Source organism: Gambusia affinis, linkage group LG15 (assembly GCF_019740435.1).
Source record: "Gambusia affinis linkage group LG15, SWU_Gaff_1.0, whole genome shotgun sequence".
NCBI classification, from domain to species: Eukaryota; Metazoa; Chordata; class Actinopteri; order Cyprinodontiformes; family Poeciliidae; genus Gambusia; species Gambusia affinis.
In genome coordinates this window covers 4,761,574-4,788,522 of record NC_057882.1, presented here as the reverse complement: position 1 = coordinate 4,788,522, position 26,949 = coordinate 4,761,574, and the positions used below count along the sequence as shown (strand labels likewise).

The window sequence follows — 26,949 nt, the reverse complement described above, 5'->3', positions numbered from 1 at the left end:
AATGTCGATCTTGTGTTATGTAATATGATATATTTTGTCTTTTTTTATAAGCACTCATTCATAAAGTGATAAAGTATTTTTGCTTAATATTTTTATTAATAAATTTATCACTTAGAATGAAAGAGCATCAATTTTACTTAAGATTTACTACATACCATAATAAACTGTGATATATAACACAATGAAATATACAAATTTGTATTTGTGATTTCAGTATTTTAACTTTTTCATACAAGGAATTTAAATATAAAATATATATATTAAATTTCTTTTTAATCAAATTAATTTAATGAAAAGGTGACCGACAAGTCAACTAAATAATTTTTTAAAATAAATTGGATGTTCAATCTTCAGCCCGCAGATAATCATTCAGGGTTTTTTTCTGTTTACGACCTTGTCATCTGTTTTGAACGTGCTTTCCATTCATCCATCTATTTAACTGCATGTAGCAGCCTGTTATTTTAGCATGCATGCTAAAATAACATTTTTATTATTTTATGTCTAATAAAAAATTGTATATTTATATTTTAATATAAATATATATTAGAGCCTCAGTTTGTAAATAATAGTAATAACCCCGGTATTACGCGCTTGTTGACCGTGCTCTTATTTTGAAAGTCGGGCCGGACGTCCGTGTTTACTTTAGCTCTTGCTCAGGCTGTTCGTTGGTGGCTCCGTGTGGTTTTTAACACCCAGCTCTGCTACAAGCCGGGTTCGTCTCTCAGGGAGGTTTCACTCACCGTCGCCAGGAGGAGTCAGCTCGCGTTCGGTCGGCATACACAGCAACACGGCGGTTATGTCTGCGGTTCGGACCCCGAGTGGAGACTTCTCGTTAAGCTGCCGTAGCCGTTAGCTCGCTGCTTTGGGTCCGCTGAGTTGTAGCTACAACAGGCTTTTTGTTCTGCTCCCGGACAGCCTCTGCATGACAAACCGTCCCCACTGTTCAGAGCGGACAGGGCGGTAGTACAGCGGCTGCTTTATTGGGAAACGTGTCAGGGAGACCACCCCCCTCCTTATCGCCACCACCACCCTCCCAGGTTGTGAACCCCTGCCGCGGGGCTAACACCCCCGGTCATCGAGCGAATTCATGGCCGGAAATCCGAGGAGGGGCGCCGGACTCATCGGGCTGATGAAGGACGCCTTTCAGCCCCACCAGCAGCCTCTGCAGCCTCACCAGCCCGCTGTGGTCGATAAGAAAATGGTGGAGAAATGCTGGAAGCTCATGGATAAGGTACAAACTGTCTCTGGGTTCAGAAACGCTCTAATATTGACATAAAAACTTCTTGTTTTTTGTGACTTTAAGCTGTTATCAGTTCTTATGCATCATAAAGTGTTTACTTCTCACTTCCTTCTTTTAGATTTATGATCACATCAGGGTTATAACCAACAATTACACATTTATCATTAACATTTAGGTAACAAATCAAACGGGTTTCCTGGATATCCCACCTCATATGAAAACATATTTACATCCCTGGACTTTGTCACGTTAGACAAACTCCAGCGAACAGCCTTCAGATATTTTTTGAGAATTATAATAAACCAACACAAAGTAGTGTATTTATCTACTTCTCTTTAATCAGATCCCTCTATGTTAAGCGTAAAGGAATGCATTTAGAAATGACAAATTAGAAAAGAAAATCCACCAGAGTGGAATTCAACACTTTTGAGGTTCTTTGGAGAACATTAGTGGAAAAATAGATGTTTGCTAAAACGTGGAAGATTGGACTTATCCAAGATATAAGTTCCAGTTATCGCAGTAAAAGTGCAAGCAATTTTAAGATGTTAAAGAACTGTTTGGAGTGTGCAATTGTGTAATAAGCACCATGAGCCGACTGCATGCATGCTAATGGATTAATTGGACTGGTGGATGGAGTCACCCACACCTGACACAGATGACGGCGCCCCGAAGTCACAGAGATTGTTTGAAGCGGTGTGGGAGAAAGAATGGTGGAAAATGTGGATTTATCTCAACTGGTTTAATCATTGAAAGATTTTTTTATATTTCTGTTATGTTCTAGTCCACTTCAGAGCTTTTTGGCCAACATGAACATGCTGTAAACCAAACACTGTGGTGGCAGCATCCTGCTGTGGAGATGTGTTGTTTTTTTTCTTTCAACAGGGACATAAGTGCGGGTTGATAATGGGGATAAATGTGAGACAGTCCTGGAAGAAATCCAAGCTACAGCCACAGGTGCACTGGGCTGGTTTGGATCAAAACATATTAATGCATTACAATGGTCTAGTCAAAGTCCAAACCTATTTCCAATTTCACTGATCTGTCTTCAAACGTTTAAAGCTGCAACCAAAGTTGTTTCTACAAAATATGATTTAGGAGACTGAAAATAAATTCACACCACATTTTTCTTATTTTTAATTGTTTGAAATGTTGAAAACCATGGATAGTTTTCCTCCCACTTTAAAATCAAGCTCTACTTTGTCTTGGTATGTCACATAAAATTCGGATAAAATGCGTAGTAGTTTGATGTTGTCACATGAATGGATGTGGAACAGTTAGAATGATAGAAAAAAATTACTTTGTTTCAATTACTGGAAAACCTGTTACAATGGAAAAAATATTACATGCAACACAAAGTATTTTAATAACTACACTTTCCAGTGACTTAGTCAAAAACGAATTTGAGTACAATAATAAGTTTCTAATAAGTTTATGAAACTTTGCTAAATTCAGCAAGCATTTTCAAAAAGAGTAGCCCTAATCTTGTTTTTATTGGTGAGATTAGATGGGGTTTTTTTTTTGTTATTTTTTTTCTCCATCTGATCCCAGAAGACTTTTCGAACTGAAAAGAAATAAAAAATATTTTCTTATTGACCCACAGTGGAGATTCACACAAAGATAGAAGTATTAAAATATATATTGAAAAAGCTAAACAAAGAATTAAGTACTGTACAGTAATTGCAAAATTACAACCTAAAATATCATGCAGTTATCAAAAGTAGACTAACCTGAGTCAAAGGAAACTGCGAGTGTGTTTTATTGTTGTTTTTATCAGGTAAAATAAATAGTGTTTGTGATTTTATTTTTGTCTTTGAAATATCTTTTGGCCCACAAGTCTTTTTGAGTTGATCATTTGGGAAAATGTGACACCTCTCCTCCAGGATTACAATAGTTTTAGTTTTATTTCTTTGTGACATTTTGTTTGTCTAATTCGGTTAGTTCTAATTAGATTTTACAGTGTGTTCACTAGATTTTCTTAGTTATAATTAGTTAAATATTGTTCAGTTTTCGTATTAGTTATTGTAGTGGTTTTAGTTTTTTTTTTTATTCTTTGGTTCATTTTTAGGTACAGAATTCAAAAAGGTCAAAGTATAATATTGTGATTATTTATACGTTGATTCTGTAATGAATATTCAACAGAAGATACTATTTTCAAAAAATATATTCAGTTATTATTGAACAACAACTGTTCTGGTGTTTTATCCAAACCTTTGCTGTCACCAGTTTGCCGACAGCTGACATAAACTGCTTGTGTGGGGGAGGAGAAAAAAAATCACTTTCACATCAGTTTGAAAAGCTACATTCATACAAATGAAAACAAAGGATATTATACCTGTAATGTCATTATGCTTTAGATAGCTTTATAAACTCACAATATAGTTCCAGTTAATGTTTTCTCATGCTTTTCTCATTACTGTTAAAAGACATAAAAACATGAATAAATAAGCTTCATAATGGTTGCTGAGACAGTTTGTTTTGACATAAAGTGATTTTAGCAGCGCTTGTTTACTGCGACAGCTCATAATCTGGATCAGTTGTTGTTATTTTCTGTGCTGCAAAGTTTAGGAGGCATTGATCTAAACTGTATGAGAAAACTGAAGCCCTCCAAATTAGGACCACAATAGTGTCCCTGATGCATTTCCTAATTGGGATAACGCGAACTAGGTCGCAGTAGGAGAGCAGCCCCCTTTTTTCCAGTGTTGGATGAGAAAGAGGTGTCGTCTGTGTGTTGCATCTGTGGCCAGGGGAAGGTTTACTTTGGTCCCATTTATCGCTGTGTTTCTGGTTTTATCTCTCGCCGTCAGCTTAGGGCTGAGATGGAGATAAGAGAAGAAAGCAGAGAGGGACGACAAGACGAGACTTGAGAAGATATTACTGCAGCAGGGCCGGAGTACGAGGAGATAAGGCAGGGAGACGGTGAAATGTGTGTGCTGTTCTGCATCAGCTACACATATCAGGATACGCACTGACATCCCTTTTGTCCTGTTTGAAGTTTTAAATCTTTTTGTTTCTGGGTTACATAGTGGCCAGATGTGTAACGCCTCTTTAATAAAGTCTGCAGACTCGGTTGGAAGATGATACAAAGCTGGAAAAAGTGTGTCCTCTTAGATTGATTCATCACACCTTAACGCTTCAAACCATTAAACAAATTTTAATATCAGATACAAATTTCTGAAGTTACCACTGCTGAACCAAAAGAAAAAACAATAACAGCCAAAAACATCCCAATGAGTTGAAGCCCTCTAGGGGAAATGGGGAATTTTTTATTTTTTTGCTTTTGTTTTCACTTGCAGTACTTTTGCGTTACCTCTCAAAAGGTTTTGTGTTAACTCGCAATAATGCACTGATCAGTTCATGCAGCTTAATTGTACTTTCTGCTATTTGTAAGGTTTTTCCATTTGTTAATATCTCGTTATGGAAAGTTTTATATCTTTTTCTTTAGGATAGAGGTGCGCCACAAACCTATAATATAAACAGAAACTTTCCGTTAGAAGGAAAGAAATAAAAACATCCAAACTATTTGGACTATTTCTGAGTTATCAGGGGTAACAAATCATCTGACAGTTTTGATTGTGTCTCTTTTGTGTTGAAAGTCTGAATGGTTTAAAGGGATGTTTTCATGTGCAGTCCCATCTCAACCTTACACAGACAGATATGCAGTGAACAAATCAATTTTCATTCAGTTTTTGTACCAGAGAGTTAAGAATAAACACTGAGGGTCTTTAAATGTGTAAACATTTGAAATTTTAAATTGTAATTTGTGACTTTATACAAAATAGACCAGCAAATATTGCAGTTTTGCCACGATGACTTCCTGAAGGCGGCATTTCAGAAAGAGCAGGAGTTTTTAAAGAGACAGGCCCACTTTTAAGGCATTAAATGACAAAGTTAAATTTCTTCTTAGCCATATCAAATTGTTTTAACAACTGAAGTTAACATAGTTACTCGATTATGCGATAAGATGGCACTATGTGCCTGGAAAACACACAATACTGTCTCTTTAAGTGACCTCTCCTCTGTGTTTCCTGTGCAGGTGGTGCGTTTGTGCCAGAACCCCAAGGTGGCGCTGAAGAACAGCCCACCCTACATCCTGGACTTGCTGCCGGACACCTACCAGCACCTGCGCACCATCCTGTCCAGGTACGAGGGCAAGATGGAGATCCTCGGGGAGAACGAGTATTTCCGGGTGGTCATCGATAACCTCACAAACAAGACGAAGCAGACCATGAGCCTGTTCAAGGAGGCCAAGGAGCGGATGTACGAGGAGAACTCGCAGGCCAGGTGAGCTGACATGAGAAGCGCTGTGAGGCTGAGCAACGTTTGGATGAGTGACAGACGTAGGCCTGTCGCGATAAACGAGAAATCATTAATCGTACGATAAATTAAAACTATCTACGTCATTTTAATTATCGCCGTTATCATCTCTTCCAGCCTTTTTCTCTTTCTGTTGATGACATTAAATGAAAAAAGGCTCAACTCCGATGCTCTCCACTGACCCTCCCTTCCTCATTTCCGTAGTGTAATGTCCAGCGCACACGACACCATCTTAGTGCTGTCAGTCGATTGTCGGCCCATTTTCAAAATCTGAGATCACACATTAGCCGACAGAAATCCTAGGTATAACGGTTCCATCGGGTTCGATGTGCCGTGTGATGTCCAACAGTGGGCACAACATAATGGCTACAAGTCCAGTTAACTAATTTTAAAACCAGGCATTAATCAATGCTTTACTACAATCTATCTGCAACGCATGTGGCTCTAGTGTCAGCGTATCGTCCTGACTGAATGAAAATCATTAGAACCGATTTATGTCACGTTAACGAAGAACAGCTGAAAAGTTACCGGGTTCATCAACGTAGCGATTTCGCTCCAACTCCTCCCCTCGTCATTTCTATATTCTTTGCACCAAATGTTTTATAAACATTAATGTTGTTTCCACATATCATCTCCAATGTCCGCTGGACTTCGGGTTGCGCCTGTCAGCTGTTTGGGATTCCCCTCTGTAATTTCCCCTCAGAAAGCGCGGAGCAGAATCCGGCTTTCTGATTGGCTACCTGTCACATTCAACAGGCTGCAGTAACGATCCCAGTGGGGAAAAACCCCTGATTTAGATCGGAGGGGCCACAACGATCTAGCGTAACACACCACACATTACAGGATGATCACAAGAGACAATCTTAGAACGATAAAAGTTCTAAGATTGTCATAAGGGGAAAATGTAGGTGTGAACTAACATGTAGTGTGAACTATTGCATCAGGTAGTCGATGTTCCATCTTCTTTATTTAAATCTAATGATTACTGAAGGGCAATATGGTATATAGATGTCATAATCTGCACTCTTTTGGTTGAATGCAGTATTTATTTACACTTTGGCTTTATGTTATTTCGTTTTTATTCAAGTACATTTTTGTTAATGGAGACTGAGAATCAATTTTATTTTTATTTTTGGTTGTTTTGTTTATTTTGTTTATCAGTTCCAGTGTTGGGTGTTCTTTTGAAAATAAAGTGTATCTATCTTTGGCAGGAAATCGCATGCATTATTACGTCATTTCCATTAAATCAGTGTAAAAAGGTCTTCAAACAATACTATCGTCTATCGCAATAGTTTTTTGAGACAATTAATCGTTCAGCAAAATTTGCTATCGTGACAGGCCTACGGTTCAGAGCTAATCACCCTTTCACCCTGGCATGCAGGAGATAAAATGAGCCTTTAAGATGGTGATGGGGGGATCATTCCTAATCTGGCTCTGCTGCTGTTTTCTGACCTGTCGTAGAATCTGAGCTTCACCTTTCGGGTGTTTGTCTACAGTAAGGCTGCAGCTAATTGTTATATTAGCAGTCGATTAATTGATTAATCAGATTTTAAAATGGCACGTTCTACAGATTTTTCATGGAACTATTTGAGCTTTCTTTATACAATATAGGAAATATATCATTCAGTTTCTTTTAAATTAAGAAAGTAAACATTTTATTGCTTAAAATGCAATGCTTCAGCATTCCTTTAGTAGATCTGAACCAAGTGAAGCTAAAAATATGCTACTTTTGGGAGTTTTTTAAATGTTGATTTATTTTCTGCAGTTTTGGCTTAATTAATACTTAATTAATAAACGGCAAGTCTATTGTAATAATCAATTAATCACATGATAAATTAAAATGAGCTAGATATTCTCCATTATGATTATTACGTAATTTTTATTTGAAGTACAGTGTTGTTCACAGAGACGTCATAACCCACTTTATGTATGGTTTTGGTTTGAGTTTCTGTTTTATTTATTATTTTTGGTTGTCATATTTTATTTTGGATATTTAAAATATCTTCCAGTCCCAGTGTTGAGTGTTATTCTGTTTTCGTATTATTATGCCATTGTCAAAATTTTGCTTGAAAATGGTCTCAAAACAAAAATATTATCTTTTATCGCAATAATTACTGGGAAGATTTATCGTCCAGATGAATACATCGTCAGCTTCCTCAAGAACGTCATTGCTAAAGAAGCTGGCTGTTCACAGAGAACTTTATGCAAAGTTTAGTGGAAAGAAAAAATGTGGTAGAATGAAAAGGATTGTGAAGCAGAGACCTTTCAGGAGTTTAGTAGAGATTCAGCGGCTTGCAGCTGGAGTCACCACACAGTTACAGCAGAAATATTAAAGTGATAGAAAACCTAATGCAGTTTCTTCTTCAGTGAGATTCTGACACTGGGAGGAGGTTACTGGTTGCAAACCTGAGGCCAGCAGGTGTCAGTCAGTTATGGTGGATCTGAAATTTGGTTTGATGATCTGAATATGAGAAGCTACAGACTGATAGGAGGAACCAAAGAGCTCTGTGAATGTAAAGGCAAATCTTCTGAAGGTGGGATATAATTAATTTAATTTTACATAATTATTGCGGTAGAAGCCATTTGTTTGTTAAAATTTTATGAAATATGTTTGTTCTATTTGATGTTTGTTGTGAATGATGTAAACTCACAAACAAACGAGGTAATTAGTCCAACATTTAGAAACTACAGCGGCTGTAATGAGCCACAGCAAAGGTAAACAAAGGTAAAATAACCCGAACAGGTGATCAACTCAAAACCACTCCTACCTTTTTACTCTCTCTCTCTTTGTAGTTTAAGCACACCTGTTACCATGGCAACCGCCTGCAAGACGAGCAAAGATTACGTTAAAAACATAACATTCAGTCCGTTATGATATCAAGTTTCCAGGCTTGTTAATTATTTCTCGATTATTAATCAGCGCTTCCTTGAACACAGCGGCGGTTGATTAGCTCATTTAAACTGCTAGTCAGTCGGTCTTTGAGTCGCCTTTTTTCTTTGTTAATGGACCTGAAATGCACTGAATTGCGCAACACCTTGTTGAAACAATAATTACTGAGGATATTAATTTTAACATGTTTTGTTGATTTAGAAAAAATATATTATTCTTTAATGAAGCTACAAACGTTTAGGAAAGGGAAAGTTGAGACCAAAGCATGAGACTGAAGACTTTTATCATTTTTTGGAAAAAATGGAAAATGATAAATCATTCAAATGGAAATCAAACGTAGCTAGTAAGATAAGATAATTTTTTCATCTCCCATGGGTTTACTGAGTAAATGTTACTCTTCAACTTTGCTTGTGTAATTCCACTAAAGAGTTTCTAGTGCAGTTTCAATATGGCCAAACAAACAGCCTCATCCTAACACAAATTGGCCTGTCTCCGTTGAACAAATTTATTTTTATAATTCCAAGTTGCACAATTATATGGTCAGTGGAAATCCAGCTACTTCCTGCTTTAGTCACCATGGTAACTGTGTGACTGACTGACTGGGCAGCAGACTGACCTAACCTGACCCACATAGAGAATATATTCATAGTTGTCAAAAGGAAGATGAGAGACATCAGAACCGCGGGCTGGTCTGCTCCATTCCACGCTGCATTAATGCATTAATTCATGCAAAAGGAACCATAACCAGATACTGCAGGGTACATGAACGTAATGTTCAGTAAGACACCATTTCTGTGTTAGAAATCCTCCTTTAAAATGGCTCTGATGCAATATTGTAATTTTCTGAAACGGAATTTTGGGTTTTCATTATCAATTGACCAATGCTTAAAATATAATTCAGTTATCTCTCAGAAAGTTGTTTTTGACTTGAACTTCTCAAGCCTCCTCCTGCTAAATCATGTCTGCTGTAAAGTTTTCGTTCATTAACGTTGTAAAGTTGTTCAACCTTGAAAACAACACTGTGATGTACAGCTGCTTAAAAGTCAGATAACAGACCAACTGAAGTGTCACAATCACACCAACTTCCTGTATTTCTCAGAAAAGCATTAGCAGCAAAAGTTCATCCTTCCTCTGACACAATGATTTTATCGAGCGTTTCCTCCTCGATTCTCTGTAAACGCGTCAGTTCTGTTAACTGAACCACAGAAGAACTTTTATTATTTATTCCTCAAGTCCACTTGTCACTCAGTGAAATGATCAATTAATAAAAGTCGTCCTAATTTAGAAACATTTATTCACTAAAAGCTATTTTCTGTTGCGTAATCTTTGTAATTTAATCGTTCTGTCAGTCATAGTGGATGTACTCTGGTGGAAGTTTGTGGCTCAGCTGCAGCTAGCTTCAGCTAATCCGTCTCTTTGCTGTTGCTACTCCCTCAGGAGGAACCTGACCAAGCTGTCTCTGATCTTCAGTCACATGCTGGCTGAGCTGAAGGCCATCTTTCCCAATGGCCTGTTTCAAGGGGACAACTTCCGAATTACCAAAGCTGACGCCGCTGAATTTTGGAGAAGGTCATTCGGAGACAAGTGAGTTTCTGTTTTTAATAGAAAACAGGGAAGAGGTATTCTTGTTGTTTTAGCTCTGAAGTCGTTCCAGTGTTGGAGTCGGGTTCTGACAGTCTGCTGGACTCTGAGGATGGTTTTCCATGACGGGATGAGAGTGGAAAAATGAAAATGGACTTCCATAAGTTTAGGTTGATCCTTTCTCTGATCCTTCCTTCCTTCATCCATCCTTAATCCTTCCTTCCTTTGATACTTCCTTTTCATTCTTACTTCCTGCATTCAATCAGTCCGTTGATGCATCTCTCCTTCCTTTCATCCTTCCTTACTGCCTTTGAATCTTCCTTTTTGATCTTTCCATTGAAGGTTCCTTTGATCCTTCCTTCTTTCCTTTGATCGGTCCATTGGTCCTTCCTTCATTCCTCTGATTCCTCTTTTGATCCTTCCATCCTTCCTTTGATCCATCCTTTGGTCCTTCCTTCTTTCCTTTATTAACTCCTTTGATACTTCTTCCCTACTTTGATACCTCCTTTGATCCTTCCTTTTTGGTGGATCCCTCCTTTGATTCTTCCTTCTTTCCTTTGATCCATCCTTCTTTCCTTTGATCCATCCTTCTTTCCTTTGAGCCCTGCTTTTATCCATGCTTTGATCCTTTCTTCCCTCCTTTGAGCCTTCCTTCATCGATCTTTTCATCCTTTGTTTGGTCCTTCCATCCTTCCTTTGATGCTAATTACTTTCTTTCTTACCTTTCTTTCTGTTCTATCTTTCATCCTTTAATCTGTCCATCTGTCATTTACTTTTATCCCTCTGTCATTAACTCATGGTGAACTTTAGGGTCAAGGGTCACAAAAAGGTCAGCTAGCATTTCTGCAGACCCGACACATTCTGGACACAACCTGTTTGCCAACAACAGCCGCCAAAGAGACAGTTTCCTCCCTCAGACTGTTGCTTCTCATGAACATGTCACAACCTGTCTTTTCTATATTTTTTCCTCTATGTAAAATGTGACTGTACAGGTTGTTTTATCTTTTATTTCCTCTAAGGTTTCTATATTAATATTTAATTTCTGTATGCTATGAACAATTGAAACCAAAGTCAGATTCATAGCGTGTTCACACAATTGTGATTCTGACTCAGAAAGCCTTAACTTTGCATCTCGGTTTATTTCCCCTCTGTGATTGTATTTCTGTTTCAGAACCATCGTACCCTGGAGGATGTTCCGCCAGGCTCTGCATGAGTTTCACCCCATAAGTTCTGGTTTGGAAGCCATGGCGCTGAAGTCCACTATCGACCTCACCTGCAACGACTACATCTCTGTTTTTGAGTTTGACATCTTCACCCGACTCTTTCAGGTGGGGCTTTCTGAGCATGTCTGAACTGTAAATTGGTGGAAAGTAACATTCAGTCATTGATATGTTTTTATTGCGGTGCATTTTCGTAGCCGTGGTCGTCTCTTCTGAGAAACTGGAACAGCCTAGCAGTCACACATCCCGGGTACATGGCCTTCCTGACGTACGACGAAGTCAAGGCTCGACTGCAGAGATTCATCCACAAACCTGGCAGGTGAGACTCATGTAACCTCAGGGCTGATGGGTGTCGGCTGAAGCTTCTGGGTTGAGATATTTGTCTTTTCTCTCAGCTACATCTTCCGGCTGAGCTGCACTCGGCTGGGACAGTGGGCAATCGGCTACGTGACAGCCGACGGGAACATCCTGCAGACCATTCCCCACAATAAACCGCTTTTCCAAGCCCTCATCGATGGATACAGAGAGGGATTGTGAGTCACATTTGAACATTATGTCAAATCCTCCAGAGATATTTTTTTTAATGTGTAAAATTTACTTATTGCACGTTTTTGTTTTACCATTTGAGTTTATACGGCTTCAAAAACATAAAAAAAAAACAACACCATTTCAAAAGCCTTCCTGAATGTAACAAATCAGCAAGCACATATTTGAGCATCTGTTTGCAGCCATTTTCACGTACAAGTGTAAACCTTAAGTTTGGGGCGTGGCCAGCAGCAGCTATTTGGATTTAAAGTGACGACTCACACTAAACCAGCTCATTCTTCAAAAGAAATAATTCTCATCTGAATAGAAATTGTCAATCTCATTTTAATTTATTTTGCCATTAATTGATTAATTGCGAGAGGCTTTATTGGTGGGTTGTTGAGTTCTTATTTTCTCCTTTTTCCTAGAAAGATTTCTTAAAATCCTCTTACCATCAACACATTCAGCTTTTTTAAAGATTTGACCAGAGTCTTGGTTCACAATAAAAACACGTTCTAACACCGACATTCTAAACCTTTTGAATATCAGCATTCAAAAGGTGTTCAATTATTAATCTTCAATTATTAATCTTTTACAACAGATTAATAATTGATATTTTTTCTATTGGTTGTGGCTTCACTCTGAGCCATTACTGACTGTTGCAACCCTCAGCTAGTAGCCAGAAAGAAGGATATGCTTCTGCACAACAATGCATGAGAAGCCTCCCCTCTCAGTACTTTTTTTTTATTTTATTTTTTTACCTTGAAGTGTCTCACTTAATGAAGTAAATATCTCCCTGTGATGCAGATTTGCCTTTGTGCAGCAGTAATGTCTCTAAACTCTCTTGATCCTGTCATTTTTGGTTTCGTTCGTCTTTCATAATACGTGAGCATAGCATACTGCTTCCCCCTCAGATGCCACAAAAAAAGGATGTGCGTCTGCACTGACTTTAATGAGCCGAACGACTGTCTGAATTGTTAAAACGTGCTAAAGTTTTCATTCTTCTTACTATTTAAGTCCGTGCCACCAACTTTAATGTGTTTTGTTTCAATTTTATGTGAAGTAGAGAAGAAATTGTGCGACTTTCTGAAGGGTATTTTTAGAGACAGAGGCCCTATGTCAAGGTGTTAAATTACAAAGTCAAATTTCTGAAACTGAAGGTAACGTAGTAACTTGACCATGCTCTAAAATGGCACTATGTGACTGGAAAACATAATACTGGATGACAGCAGGGATGAATGTTTGATGGAGTTTAATTTTTAACAGAAGTAAGGGAAAATGTTCCTGAGTGAGATTGAGTGGATGTGGAATTAGAATTGCGCCTGTGTGATTCTGTTGGTGTTAACGCTTGCGGTTGTGGTTTTCTAGCTATCTTTTCCCAGACGGCCGTGCGCAGAACCCAGACCTGACGGGGCTGTGTGAGCCTTCTCCTCAGGACCACATCAAAGTTACTCAGGTTTGGTTTGTTTCGCTCTACTAAAGTACATTCAGGCATCCGTCATCCTGCAGAGATACAGCTGTTAGCTTCATGGTCATCACACAGAAGCTTTGTGAGTGTTGAACAGGAAGTTTTACTGGTGATTTCCTGGTCATGGTCCCTGCAGGAGCAGTACGAGCTCTACTGTGAGATGGGCTCCACCTTCCAGCTCTGCAAGATTTGCGCCGAAAACGACAAAGACGTGAAGATTGAGCCCTGTAGACATCTGATGTGCACTTCCTGTCTGACCGCCTGGCAGGTGAGGACGTCAACTCCACTGCATAAACTTTGACTACATCAGTATGCACTGATAATCTTAGTTTTCTTCCTGGTAGGTCAATGTCCAGTTGTGTAGGATTCAGGTTGTTTTTCCTTCCAGTTGACTGCCGTAAAGCAGTAAAGATCATTTCATGTTTTATTAGGTTGAGGTAGCGGGTTCTGTTTCCTGCAAATTATCAGATAGCCACAATGGTGAAATAAATGGTTTTTCCCTACATTTTACAACAATAAATGCTGAAGAAGGTAACTAAATATTTTCTGTTTTTGAAAAAAAATAATAATCTGAAAACCATTTCTTATTTTGACAAACTACAGTTCACACAGGACCAGTTGGTAGTTACCTTCATCTGATTAATTTTCTAAACTTAAGCACCTTTTGCTACCCAGTTATTAATCAGTTAATCCAAAAATAAATAGATCAGCCCTACACTGTATTGATAGGTCAAGCAGAAAGGAGTAAGTTTTTTACATATTGAGCTGTTTTAGATGCATCACTTAAGCCTAAAACAGACTGAAGTTTTAACCTGAACGACAAACTGCACCTACTGTTTTTACTTTTTCCTTTTGGAATAAATAATGTGCTATATTTACATACCATACAAATTATCTTGTTGTTTTCTGAATGTTCCTCTGTACCTTGTAGCCCTCTAGGAATATTTTAATGAAATAAAGGGAGATTCTTTTCATTATCTTCTAGATTTTTTTGTGAAGAATCAAAGTAATCCATCTTATTTAGATCATTAGCAGCTTTATTGTGTGTTTGGGTTTAATTGTGAACCTTTGCAGGAGTCAGAGGGTCAAGGCTGCCCCTTCTGCCGCTGTGAGATCAAAGGCACGGAGCCCATCGTGGTGGACCCCTTCCACCCTAAGGCCAGCGGGGCTTCCTTCGCCGGCTTCCAGAGCTCCAGCCGAGCCGAAGCAGCAGCAAACGATGAGGAAGAGGACGACCGTCTGGAGGAGCAGCATCTGGTCATGAGCAGGCTGGCCTGCAGTAGTAAGGTACGGCCTGCAGCTCTGGTTCTCTCTGCTGTCATGGTGGCTCTCTAAAAACCGTCTCTGTGTCTTTAAAAGGTGGAACGTCCGGCGTCTCCGGTGTCTCAGCTGCCTCCGGTGCCTCCACGGCTGGACTTGCTGCAGCAGAGGTCCGCGCTGAGTCAGGGCTCCACAGCCAAGGTGCGTTTCCATGCAGAGCCCCGGTTGACTGTGGATGGTTCCTACTGAGAGCTCAGTCAGAGCTGTGTAAACACAGCACAAAGTCAAATGAGCAAATGTTTGATGAAGCTGGCCTTTGTGCTGCTGGCCTGTGGCTGCAGCTCTACCTGGAAGTAAGAAACACAAGAGGGGCTGTTGTTTTCATAAAAACCTATCCACAGGATTTGACTACACATCCCAAATAAATCTCCCCAAAAACAAGCAAAACTCTCAACACGAAAGGAGAGTTATTTTAATTTTTCTCTTTAAAGATTCTGAGAAAAAACTATGTTGCACATCTTTGATCAAAGAGTGCAGAAGAGTCCTTGCTGTATTTACTGGAAAAATGCACTAAATCAATTCAATAACTAATCACAGAGTATATCTACTAAATGGAGAAAAAATAAACACTTGTTTTTTTTGGGGTGGGTTTACAAAAGAGAACACCAGTGAGATAGTTCAGATGTTAATATTTAGTTTGGAAGTGGCTTCAAAGGATTGAAACCTCTCCAGCTCATCTTCCCTTCCTCTCAACTTTCTATTAGTCTTTTTGTATACATCTGTCTGTGAACAGAGACATTTAGCAACAATGTTTTATGTGAGTAACTTTGCTGGACAGCAGCATTAATTGTAACATCTCATTATGGAAAATCCTTTTTTTACTCGTATCCATATGGTGTCTTTAAAAAATGTGCATGTATCTACAATGCATGAACATTGTAGATACATGTCTTAAATTCATAAAAGAAATGCAAGTTGATCTTAAATAAGTTAATCATAGTAATTTAAAAAAGTAATCATAAACATTTAAGCGTTTGAGTCTTATTCTGTTCTGTGACTTGAGCCGGTTGAAGCTACTTAGCTGCTAAGATACCGTTGCTAGCTACCTTGCTAGCTTTTTTGCGTTTTATTGCAAAACGTTCATCTTTGCCTCTGACTCTCACGTGTGTTGCCGATTCATATGATATTAAGTGTGTTTTGTGCAAAAACTCTTGGCACTAATACATTATAAAATATGCAGTTTTCTTTTGTACATTTCCGTCATGATAAAAGTTTTAAATTTAATTCATAATATTCTTTAAACGCGGGCTGCACAGTGGCACGATTAGTAGAGCTGTTGCCTTGCAGCAAGAAGGTCCTGGGTTCGATTCCCAGCCCTGGATCTTTCTGCATGGAGTTTGCATGTTCTCCCTGTGCATGGTGGGTTCTCTCCGGGTTCTCCAGGTTCCTCCCACAGTCAAAAACATGACTGTCAGGTTAATTGGTCTCTCTAAACCCCATTAGGGACAAGGGTGTGAGAAAATGAATGGGTGGATGGATTCTTTAAAAGCCTCATATTCGAGTTTGTTATACCAAACTTTTAGACTGGCATATTTTTGGGTTTTTATTTGCTATTCAAAGTATAAGATTGGAAATATATTCCTCTGCAATAAAACTATTTCACTTTCTGAAGTAAATTACAGAAATAAGTGAAAGTTTTAGTGATTCCTTTCTTTAGTATGATGCTCTTGTAAGGATCAGAACTATGAAAATAGTGATAGTCTGGTGTTTGTGTGTTTTAAATATGAACTTATTTGGTGTGAAATAACAGAAATGTTGTTTATATTGTTGTATTTGTAAACAGACTGAACCCGTTTACATTCCTCTGTCTCCACGTCTCCTGCGTGTTTATAACTCCAGCACCGTCTTGTTTACATCCCAGGTTGCGGTCACTCACAGAGACAAGCCTCTACCTCCCCCCCCTGCTGTGAGGGAGCTTCCCCCTCCACCCCCTCCAGATCGACCCTCGGTCCCCGTCCAGGACCCCAGGCTGCAGAGGAGACCGCTGCCCTCCACCCCTGACCAGCCCGCCTGGGCGGCCAACTACATGGTTCCTCGGCCCGCCACCAAGGCCTCCCTCCCCCAGAGCAGTGGCAACAACGGGGAGGGCCCCAGGCCCCAGGCAGCCACCAACGCCATCTACTGCCTGGCCGCCAGGTATGCAGCTCTGCTCATGACCTAAACACAAAACCAGGTTTTTTTCTGCACTTTGGCTCCCCCTGGAGGTCATATTTAGAGCTGGACTTTAATTAAATATCCTTGGAAAACTGTAGAAAGGACGAAACAGAAATTATTTCATCACTGTAATTTAAAATATGCATTTGTAAATCTCATTAAAAACTAGAAAAATTGATGCCCTTTGTGAAACAGTTGTGAGAATTTCTGTCTGCTTAATTTTATATATTTTATATGGAGCCCAATGGAGGAAGGAAGGTTTTAAAAGAAAACTATAAAATATATGCCTGAAAAATATGTATCACAATGTAATTGTTTCATATCAATAGATGATTATTGATGAGTTTATTGTTTTAAATATCTGAAACGCTGCCAAACTGTTGAGGTGACGTTTCCTGTTTTATCTGCTGGTTTTTCTCTACGCCGTTCTGTTTTATTTTTAAGCAGTTATGAGGCCCAGTAGTGAGAATCCTGAATGCGTTGATAATCCTTGGTTTCCATTTGTGAAGGTCTCTGCCTTCGTCGGCGGCCTCAGCTGGAGAAAAGCCATCGTCAGACGGTGAGGAGAACGAGTACATGAGTCCCACCTCCTTGCCGGTCTCTGGCGCCCCCTGGGTCATCGCGGGCTCCTTGGTGCCCCCCCCTCCTGCCCAGACAAACAACCACAACGACGTCAGGTAAACAAGAGGGCCGGTTAGTCAAGACGTGTAAAAAGTCTGCATTGTCTGAGGCTGCTGTCAGGATGACAGAAGCACTGTTACCAATTTAGCAACTTTGTTACTATATTTAGCGAATTTTCAAATGACTCTATCAACTTTCTGCCTCGCTGATGAACTTCATCCAGCTAATCTGGATGCTTCTGTTGTAGATGCTTCTGTCAACGCATTCAGTCTTAAAGAGGCCACATATTAGTAGAGAAACTTTGTCTCCCTCTTTTGGTTGGGAAAGTAAAAATAAAACCAGTGTCTCTTATACTTGTATCCTTTAATCTTACTTTCTTTGTCATTTAATATTTATTATATGTCTACATAATGAATCAACGTACAAGATGAATAAACTGACTCACTGGTTGAGATCATTGGTTTCTAAATACATTAAAAAGTTGACATGTACTACGCATTACGAGCAGCAGGGGGCTCCACCGCCCCAGCTACATTTAAACCCTCCTGAACCCAGTGAACCCCCTTCTTAAATAATTTAAAGAAGATGAAGAAGAAGATGCAGAGGTTTTGAAGATGAATGCAGCTGGAGAACATCTTGTCCCTTTGATGAAAGGATGAAGGAGTGCAGAATGTTTCTGTTGATCATGAGAAGAACAGACATTTCTCCCTTAATGAGGCCTAGATTGACAAAGCTGCACTTCTTGCTCAATTGTTTTACACTTTTTGTGTGTTTGTGCTTTTTTTTAAATTTGTTTTTACGTCAGATCATTTAAGAGAGCTACACACGTGCAAATAAATTTGAATGAAACATGGAATTAAACACACATAAGGAAATACCAGACTCCTTCCTTGACACACCGCATTTAAATATGAAAAATAAATGCATGTTTACATCTCTGTGTGATTGAAAATCGTGTTTAATCACAGGAAGAGAAGACGGTTGGTTGGAAATGGTCCTAAATGAGGTGGGAAAAATACAAGAAGATGTGATTTACAAGCAAAATCAGACTACTGTGAATGATTACAGACGTGTGTCAGGAAAAGTTTGAGGTGTTGTAAAGTTTACTAATCTACTTAGTAACATAACTGATAATGCTATTTCAGTTTCACCACCAGGTTTCAGCAGATGGTATTTTATTTCCCATGTAAAACATCAACGGTCTGAAAAACCACCTATAGGATCTAGTTATAATTACCACAAATAAGCATATAAAAATAAGAATTAAACAGGGTTTTGCTAAAAAGAAGTAATTAAATAAAAAACTGATGAATTTTACCTATAGTTTAATACAGAGATTGGTGGATCAAATAAGAGAAATTAAATGTTTAAAGCAAAGTGGGTAAATTAAAGTCTTTATTACAGGACTAGTTTCAAAAAATATCCTTTTTTATTATTTAAAAAAAATGTAAACTTGAAATAATTCTACTTAAATCCCTTGGTAAATTGCCTCTAGCCCTGTTTTTATGTTGTTTTTCTTTCTTATTTCCCATAAATGTGTTTTTGTGGCAGTGAGCTGGGCGACGACGACTCTGATGACCCTCAAGTGTACGAATCCATGTTCAACATCCAGAGTCAGGCCGGCTCCTCTGACACAACGCAGGCCTCTGATCTGGGTAACCTGCTTCAGTTCACCTTCACAAGCGCTTTGATAAATATTTATGGGAAGCCATCTTTGCTGGAGTGCATTAAGAGTAACTGCTCTGCACAGCAGCGTCAGTAGAGCCCTTTGTAACAAAACTCAAAATTGATATTATGACTTTAATAATCACACTTTCCTCATTGTATAAATATAATAAATATGTACTTATACTTTGTGTGCAATTATTAGGCAAGTGAGTATTTTGGCATTTTTTGGCACATTTTCTATTTCGTCAGAGTGAGCGTTTTAGGGCCTTTGTCACTTTTAAATCCAAATTAGCTGCTGCTGGCCACGCCCCCAAATCAACTACACTCAACCATGAAAGTGACTGCAAACAGATGCGCAATTGTACAATCGTACATCTTTGAAAAGCAGAAGTGGAGCCTCCTGTACAATCAACAAGAATGATCGTGCAGGAGGCTGGTAAGTCAACAACTAAAAACTTGTCTATTCCAGCAGCCATTGTACAGCGCATACAGCGGTAAAAGCAGCTGACCAAAGGGATTGGAACTCCACTGGTGTTGCTAGGTAACGGGGCAATGCCTGTGGAATGTGACTTAATGGGAAGTTTTTGAAACAACTCATTTTCCAGACCCCAGAAGATAAACTCACTACCCAAAACCGTTTGGGTGTTTTTAAGAGCTTGGGTTGTTTTTAGAAGCGCTGTAGAACCAAATCAAAGGATTCAAACCTGCAAAATAAAAATTTTGCATATTAGGTACCCTTTAAACATTCATGTTTGAGGTTTATTTTGGATTAACAGAGCGCTGGAGTTAGTAATTAATAGAATAATCTTTAAAAAAACTTGCCTGCCTCCACTCGGTGTTTTTAAGGTTGTTTAGAATAATGCAGCTGTGCATCTCATAGTTTCTGATTGGCTGGCTGCCTTCACTCTAAGCTGATCGTTAAGGCGTTGTTTGGTCTTTCAGAACTCGACCAGCTTCAAGCTGCGGCTTCCCAGGACAGAAAGGAAGACAGCGAAGCGGAGGACATCTACGAGTTTGACCGTCCCCGCCCTGTGGCACCCCCCGCCCCCACCCGACGGATCCCGTCTGAAATCAGCTGTCCCTCCGCACCCTTCAGCTCACTCAGCATGGATGCTTCAGCAGAAGCAGGTACGTCCAGTCAGCCCCAGGTTCTGACTGGTAAATGGACTGGTTCTGAACTGGTTCTGAACTGGTTTCAGTCTCACACACCTCAGAAAACACACGGTTATGTTATTTAGAATAGTAAGAAAAAACCCAGAAATTAGGAATTTAATTTTAAAACTACTCTCTGGAATTAGTTCAACGCATTTAGTTTATTTAGCTTTCAGAGTTTTTATCATCAATAAATTCCAATCCTTTTTAAAAAAAAGTAATGATTTAACAACATTGACTTGTTTTCCTTTTCTTCAACCTTCATGTCACTCTGAAATCCTCCATTTTCACACTTAAATGCAGCAGATTATCATCAACACATTCAGAAAGTCACTGAGTAACTTTGAGAATATAACTGTGTGCATTCTGAGTGTTTTTTCTTGTGTTTACCGTCCGTTGTAATCCTCGGCAAGCAGCGCCCTCTGCTGGAGGAAAGTAAACATTCAGGACCAGGTTCTCATACGGATGACGTTTTCTTTGAAAGTTACTTTAATGCGTTGCAGTTTTCCTGAACGTGGTATTTATTTATTATTTGTACAATAACTGTATTATGGAAATCTAAGACCAGGAGAAAAGCCTGAGCTTTCTGAGAACAGTTTTTCATCCATGTTTTCCAGTGCATTTAGATTTTCTGTTTCCAAAAACTACTGATTAACTGGTCTAAAAAATAGTTTTGAGCTTCCCAAATGTCTTAAAAACCTACCAGACACACAAGATGCTTGATTCTGCTCCACAGAGTAGACTCTTCATAAACAGCTCAATAATTTTGTATCTATTATTAAAAAAATTAAATAAATCATTGTTGTTGCTTAAAGTGACTCAAGTAAAATATCTCATAATAGCAAAACCACTTCATTTAAAAATGAATTATAACATTGTAGTTTTAATTTATTAATAGTATTGCAATTTAGTTCTAATAATCAAATATATTAGTTTTAATGCAAATTTAATTTGATGGATTTCATGACATCAAATGATAATGTTTAAAAGAACTGAAGCAAACTTAACAATAAAATTAAATTTAATGTGGTCATCAGGAAAAGTATCCGAGGAAAACATCCGCTTTCGTCATCCGTAAATTGCCATGTCATTGTTTCCTGATCTGATTTTTTCCTTCCAGGAGCGTTTGCCGAGTCGGACCGGCCGCCCCGGCCCCTCCCACGCAGAGCCAACTCCGACCGCTGCCCTCGACCTTTCAACCGCGACCTTTCAGCTCCGCTGCCCGAACTGCCCGGCCCATCCTCCGCTTCACCGCCTCCTCCTCCTCTCCCTCTCCCTCCCCCTCCGCCACCTGCAGCTGCTGCCACTGTCACCGCTGGCAACCAGGCCCTGAACGGTGAGATCGAATGTCTGATATCCCAAGGCTACTCCATGCAGGACATCCAGAAGGCGCTGATGATCGCCCAGAACAACCTGGAGACGGCCAAAAACATTCTGCGCGAGTTTGTCTCCGTCCCCTCCACGACCCACATCGCCACATAGTCACTCAGGTCCTGCTCCGCCCTCCTTCCCCCCACGCCCCTGTCTCCGCTTTGTGCCATTATTATGGATAGCATTTACCGAGCACTTTTCCACGGGGAAACACCAGATCTGAGGAAAAACATCCAAAGTTAATTGTAATCATCTGCGTCAGGTATTATATGCTTTTCTTAAAGGATTTAAGGTGTGAAAACAGGATTGTTTTTTTTTTTTTGTGAGTGATCCTGAAGCCTCAACAGTTTCTCTACGTCGCCCCCAGCTGGAAATGGAAGGAACTGGATTCCCCATCAGCTGATTGCTTCATCTCTTTTGGCTTAAATGATCTGAAACGCGTAAAAAGGATCTTTGTGAAGCCAAACTTTCATCATGTCGCTGTTCAGTTCGCTGCTTCTCCGCAGACTGTGGTGTGCAAATCTGTAACTAATCAGAAATTAGTGAGTAGAAGTCTGAGGCGTGCGTTCTCGTGCTGCAGGGTTGTGGCTCCATTTCCCATCACCTTCTGGGTCATCAAGTACTTTAATCTTTAAGTGCTCTCCTCACATGTTGTACTGTGTGCAGAACTAACAATAGTGGAAATTAATTCCATTTTAAGTATGTTTTTTTTTTCTAACATTTTCCAGTTTATTTTGTGGAAAATCGGGCAACAGTGTCTCAACATTCAGGTTTGACTGCCAACGTATCGGTGGAGGCAGGGAAGTCTAGGAAAAGTGAATCCCCGATTATCAAGTGGCAGCACCACTGTGTCGATGTCTGCGTTCACAAAGCAGAAAAATATGACTCAAATCCAATTTTAATTAATTTATTTTTTTGCCAATATCCGACTTTCTCATGGAAGTCTGATCGGCACAATACCGATCTTTTCACCCCAAGATAAATCAGATTTGTTCCACATAGATGTGGGACTAAATGATATCAGATATTTTTCAGGGCGTCAGCAGTAGGAACAGTCGTCTTATTCAACTTTTACATCATAACTCTGCACCAGAAGAAGTCAGATGCTGTAAATCTGGACGTAAACAATGGCTGGACATTATAATTATGAAATTGTGAAAGCCGTCTGTGTTAGCGAAGCGCATCACCTCACAACCCCCCACTTCCAGTTCCAACCTCATGTCCAAACAGAGCTGTGTTCTCGTTATGTTCTCGTTATGTTCTCGTTATGTTCTCGCTATGTTCTCGTGACGATGCGGTCGACTCTGAAGAACTTTAAAACTCATTGATAGACGGCGGCCATTATTACTGCAGTAAACATTATTATTACTGCTCTGTGACATAAGTAAGTAAAGCTAAGACAAAAATCACAAAGTGCTTCAAGAAACAAAATAAGTACACAAAAGAAAATTAAGCCAAAGCAGATTTAGATAAGTCTATGTCTGCGCTCATGGCTCGCTAGCTGTTCACACAGAAGACGTGTTGCGGTCGCATTTAATCAGTAGCATGAACGACCACGCAGAAAAAATAAATCAGATTTCAGTTAAAAAACAAAAAAACAATCGGAATTGAGCATCAAGACCTGCTGCGTGGAAATCTCCCTGATTTGTCGTCCAGATTCTGCAGGCCTTTCTAAAGTAAATAAAGAGGCAGAGCTGGCCTTTACATCCTGCAGGTCAGCTTCAAATGGTTTCCGTTTCAGCTGCTTTATGTCAAACACTTCCTAGAATAATAGGACAGGTCCGCTCCTACCTAAACGTCCTGTCCCCGACTGATCTACCTCACCGGGCTCCGAATCCCCAAGCAGACTGTGGACAGATTAGAAACCTGGATCCGTTCCTGACTGATGGACGAACACTCATCCATTTCCACTCGCAGGCAACAGATCACAGCCTTCCGTTCACGTCACCCAGTTCCCAAGAAACTGAATCCCACATGTTAGCGACCCACAAACATCCACAGAGAAGCTCCCACTCTGTCTGCAGAGTGAAAACGGAGAGACGAAGCTAACAGTAGTGCTCCATAAAGTCAAGGATTCCCCAATCAGTTATTTAAAAGGAAGAATAGGCCCATATCTAGTCCAATACTCTATGAAAGTTCAATTTGTGCCATGGATCTGTCTTGAAACACTGTGAAGGTTAGTAAAAAAAAAAAAAAAAAAGCACTACAGCTCCGACATGGGTTAAGTAAGCTAATCTCCCTTAAAATCACCACAACTTTTATCATTTATTTGTAAACCTGTGTCTGACTCGACTTATACTGCTGTCACCCAACGTTCACCTTGGAGGGAAAAATGATCCTTTTCTGTCCTAAAAGTTTCTCTAAGTAGCTTTTGATGACATCAGATAGGTTTACTTCACGTTTGTCATGTGAAAAGAATCAGCATCATTAAAGTGGTCCTACAAGTTCGCATCCAGCACAACACTAAGCTAGGCTAGTGCTAGCATGTTTTCTCTCCCTCTCTTCCAATGTGACTCGTTGAAAATTCCCGCTTTCAGTTCGGTTCCAGTTAATCGTGTGCAAATGAAACTTATTGGAAAAGGATGTTTTCAGCTTCATGACTTCAGCGCTCCACATTGAGAGACTTTAGCAACTGGCGTTTGACCACAATCTTTAGTGTTGGACGTGCAGAAGACTGACCGGGGCAGATCGAGGGGAATAGTCTTGAACTTCGACTTCAGACGGACCAATTAGCGCATCTGTACTTTGCTTTGAAGGCCTTTCAGCAGCTGCATTTGATTGTGCATTTTGAATCCGATTCAGTTTTACTGCAAAAGCAAAAAATCTAACCAAGTGTTTTTGGTCTAGTTTGTACTGCAAATATCTTACTGAGCTTGAAATAAGACAAAACTAACAAACTTCTCAGCAAGATATGGGAGTTTGTTTTAAGTGAATAATTCTTGAAAGTAGATAAAAAACATTTGCCTGTTCCACTGGCATAACATTGGGAATTGTCTTGTTATAAGTGAAACAATCTGCCAGCAATTTTTTAATCAGTATTAAATAATTATTTACTTAAAACAAGCCCTTATATCTGTCTGAAAAGTTACACAGTTGAAATAACATAAAACTGAGATATTTCCAGTACAAACTAGAGCAAAACTACTTATTTCTAACATTTTGTTTTTGCAGCGTACTCAAGCTTATATTAGAAGAAAAAACACAATGACATGATTTATGGTAAATACAATAGGTTTTGTTTTTCTGCTCTGTGTTCAGATTTTAGCAAACAAAATCCCTCAGATGACGGCTTTTCTATCTGAACACCAAGGTTTTATTAAAAGAGTCGCTGCTGTTTTAGCATTAAACGTCCTTGTAGAACTTTTTTTATGCTGCATTGAGTGACTAGAGCCGCCAGACGTCCAGGTAGCATTGAAAGCCTGAATGCAGGTTATTTAAATAGTTTGCTAACATCTATAGCAGTTCTGCAGAGACGCCACAGTAATAATAAATCTGCAGCATTTTGTGCAGCCCTGGTTTCAATGTGATCTCTCCTGTCACCATCCGCTCGGACTTTAAGTCATTCCACATGAATGTGCAAATGTTTTGTTACGCTTTATTTTTTTTGTACTAGATTGTAGGAAGAAGCATTCCAAAATGTTTCTGCAATATTGGAATTTTTGCCCAACTTAAAGCCCCAGTTTTACATATTTAAGATCATAGTTACATTTTGTTGTGGCTTCATCCTTTCTTCTGTTTGGAGCAGACGTGTTTCATCTGCAAGGCTTCACGGGTAGTGGCTCAGATGATCATCAATTTATTGTTTATTTATTCTTTTTTTTGTGAATTAAAAAATTGTTCAACTGCAAATTTTAGAAAAAAATAACTTGAAAAAATTTACTTCTATTGTATATTATTTTTTAAATGCCGTAGTAGCATCTTTATTAAGCATTAAGGTGGAGAAAAACTGATTTAAAAAGCTTTGAACTCGTTCTCAGGTGTGTGAATCCTCTAGTATCCACTAGGTGGCGCCAGAGCACAAACGTCGCGCATTTTATTTTCTTTGTGAAGAAGAAAAGTCCAGGTTTCCAGTCTGTTTTACTGAACTCATGCTATGGTTAGTAAAATTAGATTTAATATCAACCAGAAACTGACTAAGGATGTTTTCTTGCGACCCCTACTGGTCGTTGGGAAGCATGCAGGTTTTACGTTTAAATTTTGCAAATCTCCTGTTCAGATTTAAAACTTTTAGACATTTTAAAAGGTCAAAATATACTTTTTCCGACTACAAAGTAATGTAAACGGACAAAGGTGTAAAAAGAGAATGTTGGTACAAAGAAGGCATTTGAATGGGAAAAATTACATCACAGTAGCTGAGTTTCCATCGACTAGTGGAATACAGAAAATACATTTGTTAAATGGAACTACGCCATTTTTTTAAACTGACGTGTTTCGGTCAAAAATTTATGGATTCTCGTCGTATCAAAATTAATGTGTTTCTCAAATTTTAAATGGAAACACTTCTTTCGCGTCACATGAGTCACGTGATCAGCAAAAGCAGAAAAGACGAAGACGACAAGAGGAAGCTGTTGTGATTTGAAAATGGATGGATTTGTTTTGGGGGGGTTTTATCACGTGAACAAGCTTATTCGCGTGTGATTTTAATTGTGTTTCTTTAATGGAAACACAGCAACTGCGAAATGATTTTTTTTTATATTAGCAGAACATCAACAGTGTTTTGCGTATACTTGTATACGGAAACGCAGCTACTGTTGTTAGCCTCTTTTATCTGCTGTGAAAAAGTTTTTACACCCACATGGATTTTGTTCAGTTTCTGTCACCATCATAAGAGACGGTGACAAAGAAAACAAGAGAATGCAAAATTCAATTTTCATTTATTAAAGAAAAACTTGATTTATTTGTCATTAGGCTTATTTTTTTTATGAATTCTCCAGGATAAATACATCAGTAAATAAAACTTGTAGGCTAAATGTTATGAAATCCTTGGTAAGAATTGAAGTGTCCTTTTCTCTACACTGAGGTTTAAACTGGTTTTAGTGGGAGAAGGTGAATTATTGTGCCTCCTGTCAGTGGCAGAACTGGGCGAATCGCTCCATTTCCGTCTGGACTCTCCTCTCCCCCTCTTGTTGTCGTTTCACTCCACATCTGAACTCTGAGAGCAGAACCATCAGTGGCTTGGTGTCGGTTCCCGTCTGCTGACTTCTCTCTGTGACTGTGTGTTGGTTTACCCAGTTAACTGGCCTTCGTCAAATGAAACTTGCCTACTAAAAACTCGTCGCTTTATTACCTGTATAGATACGATTTTATTTATTGTCTTTTTAATATCCTCTGCATTCATTGTGCCGCCATGTTTTCATGCCTAAGCCATTAAGATTTTTAATTAAACTGTATTTTTCTTTAACCTGTGGTGCGTGTGGTTTGTTCA

General features: G+C 39.1%; 1 protein-coding gene across 2 annotated transcripts; it reads left to right on the top strand.

The window, feature by feature from the left end:
* The first annotated feature begins 666 nt into the window (after window positions 1–666).
* Window positions 667–26,925, top strand: LOC122844650 (E3 ubiquitin-protein ligase CBL-like). 2 transcript variants are annotated; one of them, XM_044140334.1, is made up of 16 exons: window positions 1,117–1,231; window positions 4,045–4,163; window positions 5,274–5,521; window positions 9,882–10,028; window positions 11,197–11,353; window positions 11,443–11,564; window positions 11,641–11,778; window positions 13,139–13,226; window positions 13,375–13,506; window positions 14,313–14,525; window positions 14,598–14,699; window positions 16,420–16,694; window positions 17,222–17,389; window positions 18,885–18,988; window positions 19,944–20,129; window positions 21,274–26,925. In XM_044140334.1, exons 3-16 carry the CDS (start codon window positions 5,394–5,396, stop codon window positions 21,633–21,635), a joined length of 2,322 nt encoding a protein of 773 aa, XP_043996269.1. In that variant the 5' UTR covers window positions 1,117–1,231; window positions 4,045–4,163; window positions 5,274–5,393; the 3' UTR covers window positions 21,636–26,925. The 2 variants fall into 2 exon arrangements, with proteins under 2 accessions (XP_043996268.1, XP_043996269.1); XM_044140333.1 differs by lacking the exon at window positions 4,045–4,163 and having other exon boundaries at window positions 667–1,231.
* Window positions 26,926–26,949: the final 24 nt, after the last annotated feature.